The 21806-nt window shown below is 38.5% G+C and overlaps 1 protein-coding gene across 18 annotated transcripts in view; it reads left to right on the top strand.

Moving 5' to 3' along the window:
* The window catches only part of PCDH15 (protocadherin related 15), a 1467631-nt gene that overhangs the window by 1368795 nt on the left and 77030 nt on the right, over positions 1-21806 (top strand). For all 18 annotated transcript variants that reach the window (XM_075935032.1, XM_075935037.1, XM_075935036.1 and 15 more), the window contains 2 exons: positions 15220-15435; positions 19039-19127. In XM_075935032.1, the coding sequence (XP_075791147.1) occupies positions 15220-15435; positions 19039-19127 (305 nt within the window). The remainder of the gene's footprint in view (positions 1-15219; positions 15436-19038; positions 19128-21806) is intronic.

Below are 21806 nucleotides of genomic sequence, written 5' to 3' on the forward strand. Positions count from 1 at the left end.
CTTCCAAGCATCTTCCCCAGCACACTGAAATACTTTCTGTCACCCAGCTGTTTCTGTTGCAGGAGATTTTTCTCAGTTCCTTTGCAGGGTAGTGTTTCTGATCTTTGAATTCCACAGAGTACTAGAGTCTGTGCTCTAGCCCAAACCATGGAAGTATATACAGCAATGAAATAGACCAATAGCCCAAGGCCATCCAGCATGAGTTGGCTGGCATGGGGAAGCTGTTTCTTCTTAGCTATGTTAATATCCTCATAGAGAAGCTTTTCCATACCTTTGATAGTCTTTGTTGTCTTTTGAAACTCTCCAAGTTCCACTCTATCGTTTTTGATATCGGGTGGCCAGACCTGGACATGTTATTTAAGGTGTGGGTGAACCTTGGATTTATGTAGTGATAATATATTTTCTGTCTTAGATATCTCTTTACTAATATTCTCTTAGGTTACATCTAGACTACATGCCTCTGTCGCCAGAGGCATGTGGATTAGGCTACCAGGCATAGGAAAATGAAGCGGCGATTTAAATAATTGCCGCTTCATTTAAATTTACATGGCTGCAGCGCTGAGCCGATCAGCTGTTTGTCGGCTCAGCGCGGTAGTCTGGGTGCGCTGGTGTCGACATCAAAGGCATTTGTTGACCACCCAGATATGCCTCATCCCAGGAGGCATACCTGGGTGGTCGACAAATGCCTTTGATGTCACCAGCGCGCCCAGACTACCGTGCTGAGCCGACAAACAGCTGATCGGCTCAGCGCGGCAGCCATGTAAATTTAAATGAAGCGGCAATTATTTAAATCGCCGCTTCATTTTCCTATGCCTGGTAGCCTAATTTACATGCCTCTGACGACAGAGGCATGTAGTCTAGACGTACCCTTTGTCTTTTGTATATCCTCTGAGCTGAAGTTTTCAGAGAACTACCCACAGTGATTCTAACATCTCTGTTTCTACTAAGTATTCAAAAAGGTTGCACAGATGTATTTAATTGCCATCAATAGGATTGCACAACTGTAACTGTAACTGTAGCTGGCTTAATGAAACTTGGAGGAAGTTGCAACAGGAAAGTATTAGAAGAAGGCATTAGGAAGCCTGTCTGTTCATCGAAGCTGCAGTTGCTGCATCTCTGGAAGTAGTTTGTTAAAAATAAAAAGACAGTTTAGGGAGTTCTCTCATTTTATTACTCAGCACATGCTACATAAAACAGTAATTGAGAGAGTAATACGTTCTGCATATTCAATGACCCATACAAGATTTCTGTAGATGATGAGTAGACAAAAAGTGTAGTCTCGTAGGTGTAGCTGTCCAGCTCTTACAGGACTAATAAAATAAAATACCTAATAAAATATTTTTTATACTTGGAGTAAGTATACAGTAGTAAGAAACAATTAATACTCAGGGAGAAGATTCGCTGAGTAAGAAAATGCCATTTTTACGTTCTTAGTTTTCAAATAGAATTGCACTTGAAGCATTCAGAATAAAAATTAAGGGCAGCAAAAAAACAAAATGGGATCATGTTAGCCAAACATTTAAGAAGAATACAGGAGGATGTTAAAGTACACAGGTGAAAAGAAGTATTATAGAAAAAGTGATCATTAATACATGAAGACAAGGAAATGAAATGAGCAGTGACTCAAACATAGACAATATACTAGCCCACCAATATACCAGAAATCTCTCTCTCTTCCTCACTCCAAAAAATAAAAAAGAGGGTGTCTATTATCCTACCATAGGATTCCTTATGAGGAAGTCCCCCTCTCCTACTCCCATGACACTCTATCAGAGATCTCTAATGATGGCTCTGCAAGTGCTCCCATGTGATCTACCATCTTCCACACCCCTATGTTTGGTGGGACAATGTCAACAGCTCTGCCCCCCTCCCAAAGAGCTCTAAGTTAGGGTTGCAGAAAGGTCCTATTGCTATTGACTTTAACATTACCTGGCATCTCCTCCTTAGATCCCTTATTCCCTGGCTTAGTGTACAGTGGGGTACAGGCCAAGAAGAGAGGGTATCTCAGTGCTTCTGCTATGCCAGAGAATTCTGTTGGTGGGCAGCCTTGTAACAACTGTAGCAGAGTACTGTATGTGATCAGAGGCCAGCATAAATTGATGTATTTGAATGGCTTAATAGCACCTGTCCTATATGAATTCATTGGGAGTGGGAGAAGAGAACAGACGCAAGTTGTTTTATATTGGGGGAGAGGTGGCGGGTGGAGAGAGAGGAGTAGAACAGGGGCAGTATTAACTGAAAGTTCTGAGTTCAGCCAGTAGTGGACAAAGTTCTGTGGGCTTAAGAGACTGGTAATAGCTTTGGAGAGGGCACAACTCAGAGCACTACTATATTACAGCCTAACAAGTGGGTTTCATCCTAAGAGTAACAGGTGTTCAATAAAATTTTCAAGTTAAATGGGTTGAAATTAAGGAAGAGAAAATACAGTCTGAGTGAACAATCATATCAGACAATTATGACCCTGTATTACAGAGTTGTTGCCAGGTCTTTGAACCTCTTTTTATATTATTATTTTATTCTCCCACTTATATGAGAATGCTACCCATGCTAAGGATAAAAGCAGTGTTACAATGTAATATGTGAAATAAAATAATAGTAGCTCAGTATAAAATCCAGAGCCATATTCAGTGTTGTGGAAGTAAATGAAATTCTATTGATTTCAATGTACCTGCAATAAAGGTGGATTCTGCATGTATCAAAAAAAAAAATTAAGTGTGTCACCTTGTGTTTCCCAATTGGTCATCTAACAGAGTGAATGCCAGTGAAAATGAGGATCAGAGGCTAAAATGAGAAAAGAATAAGTTAAACAGTGTAGATGTGGGGAAGTGGTAGATGTGGTATATCTTGACTTTAGTAAGGATTTTATTACTTGTCTCACATGCCCTTCTCAATCTAGATGGAGCTACTATAAGATGGGTGTATAGTTGGTTGGAAAACCATTCTCAATGAGTAGTTATCACAGTCGTTCTCAGTCAAGCTGAAAGGACATAATGAAAAGGGTCCCTCAGGGATCAGTCTGGTCCAATTCTGTTCAATAGCTTCATCAATTATTTAGATAATGGCATAGAACAGGGGTTCCCAACCTGGGATATGCATATCCCGAGGGAGTACTAAAAGCTTGTCAAGAGGGTATGGGGACTATTTGGTAAATAACTATATTATCCTAATTGAAATATTCCAAAAATAGTAGTGTCAGTGAAAAAAGTTGTGGATCCTAAAGTCTAGAATTCATTTCCTTTCATATTGAATAGGGGGTACAGGAAGGTTTACTAAAAGCCAAGAGGGTACGGGGACCGAAAAAGATTGGGAACCCCTGGCATAGAGAGTACACTTACAATTGCAGACAATACCAAGCTAAGAGATGATGCAGGTGCTTTGGAGGATCAGATCAAAATAATCTGAACAAATTGGATAAATGGTCTGAAGTAAATAGATTGAAATTCAACAAGAACAAATGCAAAGTACTCCATTTATGAAGCAACAATCAGTTGCACACATACAACAGGGGAAATGACTGCCTAGGAAGGACTTCTGTAGAAAGTGATTGGGGCGGGGGAGGGGGGAAGTCATAGTACATAACAAACTAAATATCAGTATTAACACTCTCGCACAAAAAAGTAAAAATAATTCCAGGGTGCATCAGCAGGAGTTTTGTAAGCAAGACATGAGAAGCAATTTTGCCATTGTGTTCCAGGTTGATTAGGCCTCAACTGAAGTATGATGTGCAGTTCAAAGCAGCACATTTCAGGACGGATATGAACAATAGGAGAAAATCCAGAGAAGAGCAACAGAAATTATTAAAGGTCTAGGAAATATGACCTATGAGGGAAGACTGAAAAAATAGGATTGATTAGTCTGGAGAAGAGAAGACAGAGGGAGGACATAACTGTTTTCAAATATACAAAAGGTTGTTATAAGGAGAAGGGGGACAATATTTTTAACCTCTGAGGATAGGACAAGAAATAATGGACTTAAATTATAGCAAGGGAGGGTTGGACATTAGGAAAAATTGCCTAATTGTCAGGGTGGTTAAGTATTGGAATAAATTGCCTAGAGAGGTTGTGGAATCTCCATCACTGGAGACTTAGAAAAACACTAGTCAGGGAACTGGACTAGATAACCTTTTGAGGTCCTTTCCTGTTCTACAATTCTGATTCTCTCATCCTCTCTTTTAATCCATATCAAATAAAAACTGCGTCTGTGATTTGCAAAATGTTTGGGTTATATTCTCTGTGCTCCGTACTGCATACATACTTCTTTCTGCTGTGTTTGAATCTATCCTGCTGTGATGCTCCTAAACTCAGCAGTACATTCCTAAGCAAAGCTTCACAACACAAGACCTTGCAGAGAGGCTTGCTTCATCTCACCACTTTCAGTTGTGTCTATTAATGAGGATAGTTGAAATAATCTAGAAATGATTATGCTTTTTATGCTGAAATGGGTTCCTGCTGACAAAATGACACTTTCTGGCGAAATCTTTTGGCACACAAGGTCCTTCAGACAATCTTTTATATGTTACATATTGATATTTGTTTTTACTACTGTACATAAATTAGCAACACACATGCCAGTGGCATAGCCAAGACAGAATATATGGGTGTGTCCCAACCGTGAGGAGATATGCAATTATGGGATGGTAACAGCAATCAGAGTCAACTCTCCCCCTGCCCCAACTGACCTAATGGAGGAGGGCAATAGACACTCTGGTCAGAGGTTCCCTCAAAAAATGTTTGTAGAACATTTTTGTTCTACATGCCCTGTCGAAATGTGCATCCTTCCACCCAGTGCTTGGGAGTTGCCCAACTCTGCCTAGCATTCCAGACAGGGAGTGGAAGGACTTGCAGAAGTGCTGGGCAGATGAAGCAGAGCAAGTCTCCATTGCTGCAGTGCCAGAACAGGGCAAACCCCTGTGGCCCGAACCTGTTCCCAGGTTTCCTGGAGTTCCAGGTGAGTGGACTGGGGCCAAGGTTGTGGGGGTAGGCCTCGAAGCTATGTATGAGTGTTCCATGGCCTGCCCTGGCCCACCTATGATGCATGCAATAGGAGATACCAGTGATCAAATGGCAAATATTAGCTGGGAAATGTGGATTTTAAGTGGCTTCTATTGCACTAGTATTTGGGTTCTAATATAGATTTTCAATATTTCTTTACTATTCTGATAGAAAATATGTTCTTGTTTTAGGTTTGTGAATCACATCAAGCAACCATATTTCTGAGATGTTAAAAATCTGTGTCGTTAGGTGTTTCCAACTTTAAAAAAATAAAATGTAGTATGTCAGACTAACGTTAGCTTTAAATACTAAGGGTTGTTTAAAGCCAGGGGTAGAGTTAATGTTTAAGTGAAGGTTTTAAATGTTATACTGCAGTTCTATTGTCACTTTTTTTCTTAGGTCTCAACCCGCCCTTGAATACTTTCTCCTCTAGCTTCAACTTCTAATAAGTTATTTGATGAGTCCCTGAATTGCCTGTTACAGTTTCATATTTGTCCTTATACAACACTATCAAAATATAAGAAAGGTATCTTGGACTTGTGCTGAAGTATGCCATTTTTTATAACCAGGTGGACAAGCGTTTTTAATCTTGCCCACAAGGTGGTAAAATAGGGAAAGAACAAGTTAAAAAGTGCTTTTACAAGTTAGCTGTCTTCAGGTCATCAGGGCCTGATAAAATGCATTGTAGAGTATTCAAGGAACTGACTGAGGAGATATCTAAAACATTACCTATTTTCTTTGAAAATTCATGGAAGGAAGAGATTCCAGAAAACTGGAAAAGGGCAAACATTGTGCCCATCTATAAAAAGGAAAATAAGGACAACCCATGGAATTGCAGAGTTTATTTCAAGGTAATTTTGAAATAGCTTATTTCAAAACATCCTTTAACCATTGTGGAATGAGATTTACAGGGACGTCAGAATAGCGAGCCCATTATATTTCAAAATAACAGACATGCTCAAAAGACACAGAATAGCTATTTCAGGGTATTTCCGGTATTCTGAAATAACTCCACAGTGTAGACTTAACCCAAGGAGAACTTCTATAAGGTAGGTGTATAGCTGGTTGGACAACCATTCCCAAAGAGTAGTTATCAAAGGTTCACAGTCATGCTGGAAGGACATAATGAATGGGGTTCTACAGGAATCACTTAGATGTCCTGTTCTTTTCAATATTTTCGTTAGTGATTTTGATAAAGGCATAGAGTACATTTATGAAGTTTGAAACTCGGAGGGTCGTAATGGATAGGATAGGAAGATAGGATTGTAATTGTAGATGATAGGACTCATCTAGGGTATTCTGTCCAGTTCTGGGCACCACACTTCAGGAAGGATATGGACAAATTGAAGGAAGTCCAGAGAACAACAACAAAAATGATCGAAGGTCTAGAAAACGTGACCTATGGGGGAAGATTGAAAGCATTGGTTTTGTTTAGTCTAAAAAAGAAGACAGAGAGGGGACATAATACCATTCATATGTGTAAAATGTTTTAGAAGGAGGAGGAAAATTATTCTCCCTAACGTCTGATGATAGGAGAAAAAGCTATGAGTAAGGGAGATTTAGATTGGACATTATGAAAAACTTCCTAACTGTCAGTGTGGTTAAACACTGGAATAAATTGCCTAGGGAGGTTGTGAAATCTCTACCACTGGAAATTTTTAAGAGCAAGTTAGATAAAAACTTGTCAGGGATGGTTTACGATGTTTGACCCTGTCACTAGTGCAGGGGACTGGACTTGATGACTGCTCAAGGTTTTTTCCAGTTCTTCTATTCTATAAATATTATTGTTTATCACAAATTCAAGAAAAAAAGTCTTAGTCTGGGACTTGAATAAAAATTCTAGTACTTCTTATGAATGCAGCACGCATATCCTTTCTTGAGTACTCATATCTTGCTAAGAATTATGAGTTATGGAGCCTAACTAAAAAAAGAGAGGGTATCCACTGAAGAACATTAGATTCCCTTTGCATATTATTCTGACATTTTTCTGTTAAATTTAATGAAATTTTTAGGAGTAAAACAAAAAAAAACCCTGTAATGCAGACACATTATAAAGGTGGGGGGAAAGGGAGAAAAACCTGGTCTTCAAAATAGGTCAGCTTTGGATCCACATTTAAAGTAGATAGAAGGACAATAAAACTGATTAATAGTGGGAAATGTTCCATTCAGTAAAAGCCCATATACAGCAGATAAAGCAATATCCAATTGCCAATATTTTAGAAAGATGATTGTAAGTAAATGAAAAGCCAATACAAAATTATTCTTTAAAATTCTTCCATTGTTTCTCAGGAAATGGAAACAGAAAGAGGATCTTAACTATATGTCAGCATAATAAAAGCCAATTTTAAGGCAGTTAATTTTAATTAATTTATTTAAATTAGCCCAGGGATCAGTTAATAGAAAACATGGAGACTTTTTCTACAGCCATATCTATTATTTGATATGTATAGGGTTGGTATAAGTCAGCACTCCATGAAAGAACAGACAAAAAGTCCAAAAAGCAGATTTCAAAGATTCTGTAGCTTGTTCCATCTTTTTAAAATATCTTAAGATTTTTCTCCCCTGTACTAATTAGTATCGAGACTGGCTCTATTAAAAACTGAGCTCACAACATCTGAAGAAAAATGACTAAAATAAAATGTTGATTTTTCTATGCATGTAGTCCACTTTTGGTTCCTTTTAAACCTATATACAATGAATTTCAACAGATAGTATGGGTATAGATCTATAGAGCCACACTGTGCAACACAGGGTATGTGTACATAGGAACTGGGAGCATGCCTCCCAGCTCAAGTAGACAGATATGTCAGCTCTGCACACTAAAAATCACATGAACTTTGCCCTTTTTTTCTTTATGAAAAAAGTCAAAAAAATTTTATTCATGTGTTTGTTATTCAAAATAGTGCATCAAATAGTTTGTGCAAATAATTTTACTCTATAGTTTGGTTATGAACTGGTCACTATTTGTTATTCACTACTTCTGCTGTGTCTTGGTCACTTAAGTCACATTTATTTTGTTTCTGTTCCTTGATTTGATTACTTCTTTATAAACTCTATGGAAAACCATCATTTGTGCTGGTTTATGAAAGTGTTTTGATTTCTTCTGATTTTGTATCTGAAACATTGTTTGCTCAAGTGCATTTCAAATAAGCAAATAAAATTCCAGGTAATTATGTCAGCAGGTTTTGTGCTGAAGTCACCAGAATTTGTATGGCCTATTTGTGTGAGTAAAAAATTGGAGGTTTGGGCCATAAAGGTGAAAACAATTAATCTGAAAAAGGCAGTTTGCCAGATTAATTGTCAGTGAGGGAAAATCTGTGGAAGTGGCTATATGTTATCAGTGACTCTTTTATGAAGCAAACAGTAAAGTTTGATTATAATAGACCTTATGGAGTCAGTAATGCATTTGTATTTCCTCTAGTTAATCTTATTCTTACAAGCCATTTTAATTTTTGTGTGTGCACTTAAAACTGTTAACTAACATTCCCCCTTTTTTCCTCCAAATTAAATTTCATTTTGTTATTTCCTGCCTGTATTTCTAATCCGGGTTAGCTTTTCTATGTGCATTATCTTTTCTACTACTGAAAATGAGAACCTGATCATGATATTAATGGAAGAGTGTTATTAAGCCTGCTGCACAGATGCTTTGAAAAAACCTTTTCTCTTAGAAGTTTTCTTTTTCCTTTATACTATTTTATATAGAAGAGGGCATACACCTGAGTACAAGTGATAGAACAATTTGCCAGTTACAGTCTTCTATTAGTTAACATGCCAATGAAAAGGAGCAGAATAATCTTTATGGAGAAAAGAACATGTTAAGCAGATGTATTCTAGAAATCCATCTTGAAAAGTATTACCCATGACAGCAGTGCAGATGCACATCTAACATACACATCTGCTATGACATTTGGACTCTGACAGGAAGCTGCTTAATGTACTAAGAATAATATTATGTTAACTTCAAATTCAGGTAACTTCTTTCTAGGAACATATCTCTACATAATATGTTAGTGCTCTGAATGACATACTAAATGACATACTTTTGTTTTTCTCTTTTGTAGTTTTGTATTATATTTTATTTCAAATTTGGTTTGAAAGTGTTAACATTAATTATTATTATATTATAAACACCAAATTTGCTTTTTTAGATATTTTTTGAAGACAGTTTGTTCTAACCATTGGTGTAGTCTTAATTTTCTCTATTTTTGTTCTTTTCCTTTGCCACTATGTTTTATTATGTTGTCAACTGCCTTCAAGGCCCCAGAATTAGTGTTAATTTTCCAACTTATTGCTTTCTTACCTAGAGTCTCAGAATTCTCTGCTTATCTCTTACGATACTAATCTCCATATGTAGCATTCTATTCATACATCTCCAATCTTCTGTAGATTCTTGGGCTTGCTTTGGGAGCAGATGCAGTGTAAGGTGCACATGCAGACAGCCAGTCTTGTTAATAACTGTATTCATAGCAGAAAGAAAAATGTACAAAAACATTGTAATTTGCTGTATCTACAGATCTGTGTTATGTAGTACAATACCATATACTTCTCTCCTCATGTGTCCTTGTGCATCTCCTCTCCTCCTCTGAACTCCTCTTTCATCCGCGCCCTCCAAACCCCACCTTCACTCTACTACTGATCAGCTATGAACCCCAGACATTTCCAGGCTTTATTTTACATTTGTCCACCCCCTCAGTTCTCCTAGCACTTCTAGCACTATTATAATAATTTATAGTAAACAAATTCAGAAATTTTGTTTGTGTTTTTAAGAAAAATGTGCTGATGAGAAGCAGTATAGTCATACTTTGTATCCTGCTGAGTTTACATTACTGGGCTTTAGAGTAGGCTGTGGGATTTTGGATATAGGAACAAGCAAAACTGCAGTGACACCTTCCCTCTTAGAAGATAAAGTAACTTTTTTGGGAACCTAGTATTGGTTCTGTTTTCATTTCTAGCAGCCAATGAAATGTCAGGTATTTTAATTCAGGTATTCATGATTTACTGTATATTTAAACTAGCAATGTTTATTTATTATTTAAAGAGATAATCGCCAAAGTTATGAAATGTAAAGTTGATGACAGAGTTTTAAATAATCTTAATTGGGGGCTTTGATTACATAACAATGTTTGATTGTCTTGAAAATGTGACTAGTTTATAAAAAGAGGCTATGTCTAGATCTTCCAGAAAAACTTCTTCCAAAAGAGAGCATCCACACTACAAAAGTGCATTGAAAAAGTGATCTGCTTTTTCCAAAGATAGCATACATTCAGTGTGGACGCTATCTCCCATTTCAGTTGTGATTACTATTGAAGAAGTGCCACCAGGGCACCTGTTGCTTTTTCCTCATTCCTCTTCTTTCGAAAGAACTCCCTCTTCCCCATCCATATACGCCTTTTTCCGAAAGAGCTCTTCCGGAAAAAAGGCTTCTTTCTCAAGGAATGAGAATTACCAATGTCAGAAAAACCCGTCTGTTCTTTCGATTTTCTTTCAGAAGAATGCAATTGCAGTGTGGACATAATTGAAGTTTTCGGGAAAATGGCAGTTTTTTTGGAAAAACTGCAGTTTTTCCAAAAAACCTCTGTAGTGTAGACATACCCAGAGAAAATATAGCTCAAACTAATCCTGGGTCGTGTCACACAGATGAAGTGATGCCCAGTTAGATCATGATTAAATCTGGTCCAATAACTCTAAGAACATAATTTTTCATCAGTAATCATTCATAACAGAATTCATGAGACAGCTGCATATTTATTTCTGGCAAATAAGCAAAAGACACATATACTGCCATAATATTAAGATTAACTTGAGCTCTTTCTCCTCTTTAATAGTCATTTCACAATCCTTGACACATTGTATATCTCCCCCAATGAAGCAACAAAAACATTTATCTTCAGAACAAATTACAGGAATAACAAACCTACCTGCCTAGTGTTAAAAGGACTGTAGCATGTTACGTGAATGACAGCTCACAGACTCTTTCTGATGATTCAATAAAGTTGAACATGATACTAATTCTGTTTCATTTTGTTTGATCAAAGTATAAGTAAAGGTTCAAAGGAAAATTGGGAATTAAGGACAGTTGAAATCTGGCTATAAAGAATCTTCTGGCTTAGAATGATTTGCACTTGGCAATTTTCAACCATGATGTTCCATGTGCTCTATATTCCTGGGATTTGGCGATTTTTGGTCATAAGTTTCACAGCCCCCTTTTGGTTAAGTATTATTATCCCTATTATATGTGTGGGTAAACCGAAATACAGTGAAATCCTGATCCCACTGCTGTCAATGGCAAAATTCCCATTGATATTGATAAGGACAGCATTTCACCCATAGAAACAAAGGACAAAATTTCAAATACATAAATTAATTTTGGAATGAAGAGTGTTTTAGAGCTGTGACTTGAGTTTAGGACATTTGAGGATTAGGACCAGTGTTTTGCAGTATGATGAATAGAACAATTCTTTTCTTCCTTGTTTTAACAATCAATTTGCATTTCATTTACTCAGTCCAGACCTCTGGGTCAGGATACTTGGTCTGGTGATATATCTTTGAACTGTTAATTTTAGAGATCTGCAATAAGTGCTTTGGAATTTGTCATGAAAATATTAACTATTTTATTTGATTTTTCAGTATCTGGGACCTGGATAACATGCATTTACTCATCTGAATGCCTCTTTAAAACTGATTCATTTTTTGTGAAGAATTCTTATTTTCCTTTAATACACTTGGTTTGGATCAGAATTTGTAGTTTTACCCTGTGATATCCATAAACACTGAGAGGAAATATGGGTTGAATTTGGGTTCAAAAATTGTTTTGAGGATATATCCTTCCTATTGAACTTTGTCAAATTCATATCTATTCCAGCATAAATTATATGTATGAAAAAAATGATATGGCAAGATCCCATCACCCTAAAATCTATCCTAAGAGATCCAGCTATTATGGATCATTTGAATAAGCCAGTATACTTAATCGGCTTTATTAATAATATTCACTTTTCACTGAAAGGGTAAAATAATGTCCCTTATAAACCAAATCCACAATGGGGAAGTGAGAAAAGACCATCACTATAAGGCCTTTATCATGTTTTATTATTACTATATTTATAGTATTATAACATCTAGGATAACAAGTTATGAAACAGAACCTTACTCTTCTGCCAGACAGTATAGAAACAGAACAAAAAGATGGTCTCTGCCTCAGAAAGCTTACAAGGTATAATACAAGAGACAACAAATGGAGACAGAGGCTAAGTCTAGACTGCAAGCCTCTTTCGAAAGAGAGCGTCTAGACTGCACATTGAACTTTCGAAAAAGCGGCTTGCTTTTTCGAAAGAAAGCATCCAGTGAGTCTGGATGCTCTCTTTCGAGGAAGCCCTATTTACATTGAAGAACGCCTTCTTTCGAAAGAGGAACTTTCGAAAGAAGGCGTTCTTGCTCGTGAAATGAGGTTTACCGCCATCGAAAGAAAAGCTGCATTCTTTCGATTTAATTTCGAAAGAACGCGGCTGCAGTCTAGATGCAGCTGAGGTTTTTTCGAAAAAGGCTACTTTTTTCGAAAAAACCCTTGAGTCTGGACACAGCCAGAGAGATAGATGGGGAGGCCAAGAAAACAATGAGTCTGGCTCCTTCACGGTAGGCAATGGTCTCAGCACCAGGGATGTTAAGTGGGTTTTTTGGGGGGAAATGTGTAACTGCTGAAATTTTCATCCTTTACATGTTTATACGTGGGGTGAGGGAGGTGGCTCTGCATAAGCTGGTGTGCATGGGGAGCTGATTTTTAAGCTGGCTCTCCACGCATACCAGGTCCAGCAGAGCTGCTTCCCCCCTCCCCCATAATTCAGGAAGGCAAGCAGTTCCACGTGAGCCAAATATAGAGGCAGCAGCATGGGTGGGGGGCTCATCATGAGCAGCCTAATCATTCTTCAATTTTTTGGAGGCGTCGCAGGAAAGGAGGGTTGTGAGGAGTGTTATGTAAAGGATAATGGATTAGTTTTTCAGATGTTTATGAAGAGCTCCTTCCAAGCAGGACGGGCAGCATAGGAGAAAACATGAAGTTGTGTGTTTGTTTCCATTATTAGAAGGCATTATGCCATTGTAAGATACCATTTCTTCTAGCTTCCAAAGAAATCGCACTTAGAAATAGGACTTGGCATGCCAAAAATGCTGCTGGGGCCAGAATTCTCCGCTGTGCCACCCGTTTCTCTCCCCCTCCCTGCCCTCATACTGGATTGCCAGTGCCCCCTAACGCATTCCTGCCACACAGCCATACCTCCCTATTCCTGGGCTCTATGGTCCAGGAACATCCATGGTCCATGCTGGAACACAATGAGTTAATCAAGAAGCAACCTGAACAAAGATGACTTAAAGTTATCTTTGTGCCCCTTTTCCCCACTTGGGCTATGAGTTTCATGCAGCAGAATCTCAGTAAGGATTTATTTTCATATTATTATTATTGTTCTGAAAATAAACTCCTTAAATCAGGAAGGTGGCAGAATGTTTGTAAGGGGACAGAAGAAATCCTTAGGTGGATATGTGGTTGTTAGAAGAAGATGCAGGGTACAAGTGATTTTTCTGCTGCCCCTCACTGAGGACTTCCCTCATTATGGCCTAGTCTTTGAAAGTTCCATTCCCCCTCTTGAGGTAAATACAGCTTTCCGGCCTATATTCCGGCCTTCTGGCCATAGTAAGTCTCAGATCCAACACTGAGCTCTCAAGGTACAAAATACACCACACAGGTATCTGTCAAACACAGGTACTTTGTTTCCTGACAGCTAACAGCTGTGCCCCATAAATGGAAGAACAATATAACAAAGAAACAACATATCTTACATCCCTTCCTGCAAGCCTGGGACCCCGGGTAGACTGCGGACGAAGTGGAAGGTTGTCTCAGCTTCCGAGGCGCCGGTACCCAAAGCCCATTGGTGAAGTCCAATTTGCTAGGCTCTGAGGCATCCTTAAATACAGTTTTCCTGCCTTGTTTGGCAGTTTGGAAATTTCCAGGGCTTATTCATTAGTGCTGATGTAGGGCTTAGCTGTTAGTTATCGATCTGGTTCTGATCTGGATCTTGTTCTTTTGCCTTGTTTACGTGATCAGTACGTTAGGGTAAAAAGAATTGTTTATGTGTTCTTGACTTTTACTGTTATCTTATTCTTCTTCTTGCTACACTGGTAACAATTTTTATCTTAAGTGGTGTATGTTCCCAAAGACTTCCTTCTGGCTCATCAGATATAGGGAAAAGGGAAAGGGGGGAAAGAATGCAGGCCTCACCACCCCTAAACTAGCACGTACAAAGTTCTTCTGCAATTGACCACTACATGGCCCAGTCTTTGAAAGTCCCCCATCTTGGGGTAAATACGGCCTTCTGGCCTAGTCCTTAAGCCTGCAGGCTCTTCTGGCCTCCAAGGCACTGCAGTGGCAGAGGATAGGGGGACCCAGGTCCTCCCACTCCACCAGGTCCCAGCCCAGGATCCTATTGGCAGTGACTTGGTCCGCTGCCGCTCAGCAAGGGGTTCCTTCTCTCAACCTGATGGGGCACTTGGGGCTGTATTACTCCCTGCCCCTGGGCTGCTTCCTACCTCCCTGACGTTCCCCTGTAGTCAGACCTCTTTATGGTCTCCAGGTCCGGGGTTGGCGTGGCGGCTGGGGCTGTGGCCTTGGTTCTGGCTGCATGGACTCCTTGGTGTCAGGAGCTAGACTTTTCGGCCCTTCCCCTTCAGCTATCAACCCAAAGTGAGCTGGCTCAGGGCCTTTTATAGTGTGGCTCACTAGTGAGCATGCCCGGCAAGGCCATGGGGGCCAGGGACTCTCCACCAGCTGGAACCTCTCAGCCAGCTGTGCCCTGCCCTCAGGTTCATTTATAGTGTGGGGTGGGGCTGCCCCATCACACTCCCTTTCACATTTAAGGGTTTGAAAATTACCTCTGCCACATTCTTGATGTCATAATTAAAGTGCACTTACCTGTCCAGTATGTTTTAAATCTGAAAAGTATATTTGTAGCTTTTGTTTCTTTTGGAGCAGTTTGCCAACAAATAAGAAAAGAAATTGATGGAAAAGCAAATGCAGTTTTCAGCAGAGTTAAATGGAACACTATCCAATCTACATCATACATTCAGTAGTGGAAAAGGTCCACTTGACCAGTATCCAGCTATATTTAAAGGACAGTGTTAATAACTCTTTGCACTCATATTTTACCTTACTCATTTCTGCTTATTTTATGTTTCCTGCTAGGCTGATGATAAAGACACTGGCAATTACAGCGCCATGCAGTACAGGCTCATCATACCTCCAATCAAGGATGGTAAAGAAGGATTTGTGATTGAAGCCTATGCAGGGCTTATAAAAACTGCTATGCTGTTCAAAAACATGAGAAGGTCCTATTTCAAGTTTCAGGTCATTGCAACTGATAATTACGGAAAAGGACTGAGCAGCAAATCAGAAGTACTTGTAAGTATATGAATCTGTCAGTCTTTCCTTGAAATCAGTCCTGGTACACTAGAGGCAATTCTGACCTAGGTAAAGTTTCAGTTCCAAAGAGTAGAAGGGAAAGGCATGAACTTTGTGAACATGATCTTTTCATGATACTAAAATTATTCTTCCCCAAAGCAAAAGTTTTTCAGAACCCTTGAAAATCATGTGTATGTATGCTAGCAATATGTCTAAACATCCTATTTACTCAAAGACAATACTGAATGTCCTACCTCGGGCAGAAAGCAGGGGTTTTCTAATTCAGGGGATATGCTAATAGGAGATGTATTTAGTCCCAACCTGCATGGAAAGTAAGGTACCCTCTTTGGGTATGAAGCTAGGACAGAGAAGATGCTAGAAGGAGATTCTGGGAACAGCCAAACTCAGGGAGGAAGTTTTGGCTGAGGTTTATAGTTTGTGTGATGTGATCATTTAATAAAAGACCACAAGATATTCTTTCCAGAGGAAATCCTACCTCATTTAGTTCACAGGATGGAGAATGTCCAGGGAAATGAATCAGGTTTGTGTAGTAAGCAAGAATTTTATTTTCAGGTTCCACCTCAGTTGAAGCAAAAGTTGAAAGTTGTAGTGAATGAGTAGGGTACCACATGAAGAAAACAGTTGGTTTCATGATTTAGGCAGATGAAAGCTGCCCCAGATATTTGGATTCTATTTCTGCCTCTCCTACAAAGTTCCTATATGATGCTAGCTAACTCATTTAAATGAAAATGTTCATAGCTAGCTGTTGCGTGTGCCTTATTTTCTGGGTGCTCAGCCTGGGATGCCTGGGGACTGAGTTTACATCTGGAATTGCAGTAAATGGTAGCTGTGCTTAGAACAGATGAAGTACTATAAAAATGCTAAGTACTATGGGTTTCTCAGTTTTGAAAGTGCAAACAGGATAATTACCTCGGTAATTATAGGCCTGTCTGTCTGACATGAATCCCAGGCAAGAAAAGGTTGATAAGGGATTCAATTAACAAACAATTAAAGCAGGGTCATATAATTAATGTCAGTCACCACAGGATTACGGAAAATAGAGCCCGTTAAACCATGCCGATATTAAAAAAAATAGATTGTAAGTATGATAGCAAAGGCACCCATAATGATACTCAAAAGCAAACAATATTAATTTTAATAATGTACAAGTTATTTTGCCTCTTTGTCATTGGTGCAACCATTGCTGTAATATTGTGTCCGATTCCATTGTTCACACTTTGAGGACTTGACAACTGGAGAGGGTTCTGAGAAGAGTTCCAAGAATGAATAAAGGATTAGAAAACATGACTTATAGTCTCTAAGGGTATGTTTACACTAGCCCCCTAGTTCGAACTAGGGAGGCTAATGTAGGCATTCGAAGTTGCGAATCAAGCCCGGGATTTAAATATTCCACGCTTGATTTGCATCTTCCTGGCCGGTCGCCATTTTTGAAATTTACAAGTCCGGACTAACTGCCCGTGTCTACACGTGGCAGGGACCCAGTAGTTCGAATTAAAGCCCCAAGTCTGAACTACCTATTAAACCTCCTTGCACTTACTCTGCATAGATGCTATAATTATAACTTCTTGTAAAGTTGCTACTTTTTAAAATAATTATATTTATGCAGTACTAATGAAATACTTAGGGAGTAACTGTTTTAACCGACTAATGCAATTAATTCTAATAAGCTGTTCATTGCTTTTTGAGCTCCATTTACTGAACTTATCCTGAATTTTATGGTGAGTTCATTACATTTATTTTTTTCTTACACAGGGGTTTGCATATGCAGATCAGTGCATCTGATGACATTTCAAGAACATTTAAATATTTTAAATTAAATTAAACTTCAAAAGCTGGCAGATCATATTTGGTGTGAAATGATTATAAGGCATGTCTGCCAAAGGGCTTACATGGCTCAAATTTCATTTGTGAAAATCAAGGTGTCTCTTTTATTTTAAGAACAAAATTGGCCCGTCTCATTTTAAATTCCTTATGCTTAATGTTGCCCTACTTTTTCAAATCTTGGCTGGTTACAGAATCCTTCACAGAGACATAATGGCATGCACAGCAGTTGCTATAATTTCCTTATGGATATTCTCCAGGTTATAATAAAGTTTTCAGATTTTACTTTCTCTATAAAGACTGGGAACAAGTATTCATTTTATAACCTAAGAAAATAATACAATTTTCAAACATCATAAAGGTTCAAACTTCTTGTTTGCCAACTCAGTGGCTTAATAATATGATGTATTATTCTGTGATTGCCATAGAACTTTCAATTCTAGTGGTGCTAGTTTAAAACTCTGTTTAAGTGAAGAATGGTTATTTCCCAATCTCAGTTTACCCATATAGATTTCATTTTTCCTCCTTAGTGACAGTAAATGTAAAGGAGAAAGCTAATGCAGACAGAATGCAAAAGAGAAAAGGGACTATGAAATCAGGTCTCAAACATTTAAATGTTTTAAGTTAAAATGAACTTCAAAAGCTGGCAGGTCAGCCATTATCAGCCTGAAAAGAACTTGAGGAAACAGGATTATAATGGATGAAAAATGTTAGCTATTTTAATGTACTCTCTTGGTGCACATAGGTGGTGCCAAGTATTTGATGGTTTTTTAAAACGCCACCTGGGTACAGGAGAGGTGCATGGTTTTTACAAGATGTCAGTGCTTTCCAGGGAAATTAATTCTGTGAGATAAGCAGTGTGGATATTGGATCCTGGCTCCGTTCAAAGCAATAAGAGTTTTCCTTTGGCATCAATACAAGGCCAGGATTTTACCCACAGTTACTAATTTGTTTTAAAAGGTTGGCAGTATAAATTGTTTTTTTCTGATCTATGTATTGAGTACTAATCAGCTGTACAAAATAAGGGAATATCATCTGTGTGTTATTTACATTTTTTGACTCTTTTGGAAGAAATTAACAAAATAGAAGAGATCATACAAATAAAATCTTTTATTGGTGAGTTTATCTACAACAGTGGTTCTCAAGTTTTTCCAGATGGGGACCCATTTTGACAATTCAGGAAGACTTGGTGACCCAAGGCAATTCAGAAATGGGGTGACAAGGCAGGGCAGAGCCACCTGGGGAGACACTTGGTGACCCTTTTGAAATGTAATGGTGACCCATATTTGGGTCCCGACCCATAGGTTGGGAAACCCTGATCTACAATGATGCAATCAGTGTGGCAAGCTGTTTAGTATCTAACACAGTATTGTTAATTTATTTGATTTAATATAAAATCTTCATTGACTTTAAATTAAAACAATTTTAGTATTGCATTATCTGTTATTTCTGGTATTTTAAAAATACTGAAATGTGAATCAAAGGTTTGAAATATGGCAGTAGAGAAATCCATAATGCATTAAACTGGAAATAAAACCAACTTAACATCCTTTCAAAATCATTAATTCTTATACAGTGCTACATCTTATTTGTAGTTAAATCCTTGCTTCCCATTTTGGCTAATAAGCACACCAAGCCTTCCAAATGTACCTATTCTTCAATGGAAAACAGTTTACTTGTGGTTTTTGTATTGGGAGAATGCTATGCATGAAAACGCCAGCTGTATTTCATTGCTGTGTTATTTCATTGCTGTGTTTTCAGGTTTCTGTGGTCAATCAGTTGGATATGCAAGTCATCGTTTCTAATGTTCCTCCCACTCTTGTGGAACAAAACAAAGATCAACTTATAGGGTAATGAATTTATTTATTATATAAATACCATACATTCAGTTCACTGTTTTTATTTAAGTTCATCAAATGTTGGTCACTATACACTCTTATTGATCAAGAGTAAGGAAAGAGGTATTTGGATGGAGAGTAGTTTGAAAGATGTAACATTGAAAATTTGAAGGCACATCTATGTAATTCTAGAAAGTACAGATTTAAAAAGAAATATGTGTGTCTTGTAACGTTTTCCTCTCATTTATATCCATTCAACTCCATTGACATCAAAACTAAGTTAATTTGAATTGCATGGTTGCACTGGAGGGTAGAATTTTGGCCCGCAAAATATTGTCATTAGGTCAATATTCAACTTTTGTTATTATTCATATTTGCATATAATGATAAAGGTATTGTTAATGGTAAATATTATTTTATTTACATCATATTATACAAAGAGATTAGCCATATATAGTAGAGAAAAGGAAAATAATTGAAATCCTTAAAGCTTTGGGACAAAACTGAAGAGTTTTGCTATATTTGAAACTGTTCAAAACCATTTTTGTTAGATATATGTTAATATGATTCATATTCCAATCATACAGTAGTCTCTAGAAGTGTTAGGATTTCATGGTTAGTTTCTCTTTTAAGTCGAGAAGAAACTGCTTTACTCTCTCCCTTCAACAATGCAATAATAAAATAATCTAAATAGGAGGGAAAATATTTGAACTTCCAATTTAATTTCTCTAGTGAGATCAGGGAAGAAAGTTGTTTGGCTTATTTATGACAGAAATTACTATAGGAGATAGTCACTTTTTTAGCTTTTGCTCTTCTATCAGTTTTTAAGGCACTAACGCAGGCTATTCAGCAGATTGCAGAAATTTCATTCTAGCTTGACTGTCATTGTAATCTTACTCCCCTTGAAGAATGAGAAGCATTAGGAGTAATGATGTGCTTATCCACTGAAAAGGAAAACCATCATCCCCACTATACCGCCTGTCTCCGCTGTCCTAGGAAAAAAAAGGTGATTATTCATGAGGATGTGGGTTTTTCCCCCTTTCCCCATTCTATTTTGAACCAGGTATAGTTCAGCTGCTAAATTCTGATGCCAAAACCACTATTTAAATTATCTAGGCAATGATCTGTACTCACAGTGACTATTTCTTAGAGCTATAAATAACAAACATAGACATCTGCTTGCCTAATAATAGGAACTTGCTTTCAAAAAAGTGGCAGTTTTTGGCATTGTCTAAAAATATGCCTCTATAGCAAGACTTATGAGAAGGTCATCAGAAGATAGTTTTGGGGCATCTCCATAAGTTTCATAGCTGAGTTAATTCTTTCCCAGACAGATCTGGGATATTCAAAGCTCCTTTATATTGTTCTGTGAGGAGTGTTCCCGTGAGTGCTCCACCTTCAGGTGCATCAGCACCGCTGCACACTCAATCGGAGACTTGCGATAGCTGTGCCCTGTGGCCAGCTGCATGTACAGAGTGCCGCCATGTGCAATCTGGAGTGGCTATTGCTCATGTGCAGCTGGCCACCTCCTCAGTTTCTTCTCAACCACTGACAGCTTCAGTCGCAGCTCAGCAGTCTCATTCTACTATACATAGTTTTATTGTGTTCTCATAGTGATTTAAATAGTTATTATATCAGAATTAGTTACTAAATAGTTACAACTTAATTATTCTTTTTCTTAAAAAAAAATTCTTTGGGTTCTGTAGCTGTTAGGATTAATTATTTAGATTAGGCTTTTTCTGTGGACACTGCAGTTCCACTAAAAACTTCTCCTGCTTCCTGTGATATGCCTGGCTCACCCAGTTTTAAAAAGTGTACCAGCTGCAAACTATCTTTCTCTATATCTGACGGACACAACTGGTGCATCTGTTGCCTTGGGGAAGAGCACCCCATAGAGCGCTATCCTCATTGTCAAAAATGATCAACGGGTACCAGAAAGGCCAATGAGCTAAAAGTAAAGATGACACTCCAATGAGGAAACATTCTCTCCACGAGAATGCTGTCCCCCCCCCCACTACAGCACAAAAGGTGTTAGATAAGCAACCTAAAGTGGAGCCAACATGACCCCAGTTACAGAGAGAAAGAATACACCTCTGCTAAGGAGCCCCCCTGAGGCAAAGCGCAAACCCTCCCTGCTGGCACCAGCTAAAACAGCTCTGGCACCAGTCACAGAACACCACAAGCAAACCATCCTCTGCCCTCTCCCAACTGGCTCTGTTGGGGCTCATTGGTGGCATACAGAGCACAACAAGGGCACCAACCACAGCTGCCATCCCCAGTACTGAGGTCTCAGGCACCAACACGTCAATCTCCATAACACTACAGCTCGGAAGCGGATGACCTGGAGGTGGACGTTACTGAGGATGAGCACGCGTCTTACTCTCCTTACCCCCCAGAATAAAATCTTTTACATGGTGGATCCAACAGGGCAATGAATGTGTAGGTGTCCCTTTCCAGCGCAGCTCTCCGTCAGCCACAGTTACTACAGTTGCATCGCTGGTAGGCTGGGGAGCACACCTAGGCCAAAGAGTAGCTCAGGGCCAATGGACTCAGGAAGAGTCCTGGCAACACGTCAACCTACCAAAACTAATGGCGGTACAAAAGGCAAGATTACACTTTCTCCCCCTGATACAGAACAGAACAATACAGATCCTCATGGACAATGTTAACACAATGTACTATATCAACAGA

The sequence above is a fragment of the Pelodiscus sinensis genome, chromosome 8 (assembly GCF_049634645.1).
Source record: "Pelodiscus sinensis isolate JC-2024 chromosome 8, ASM4963464v1, whole genome shotgun sequence".
NCBI classification, from domain to species: domain Eukaryota; kingdom Metazoa; phylum Chordata; order Testudines; family Trionychidae; genus Pelodiscus; species Pelodiscus sinensis.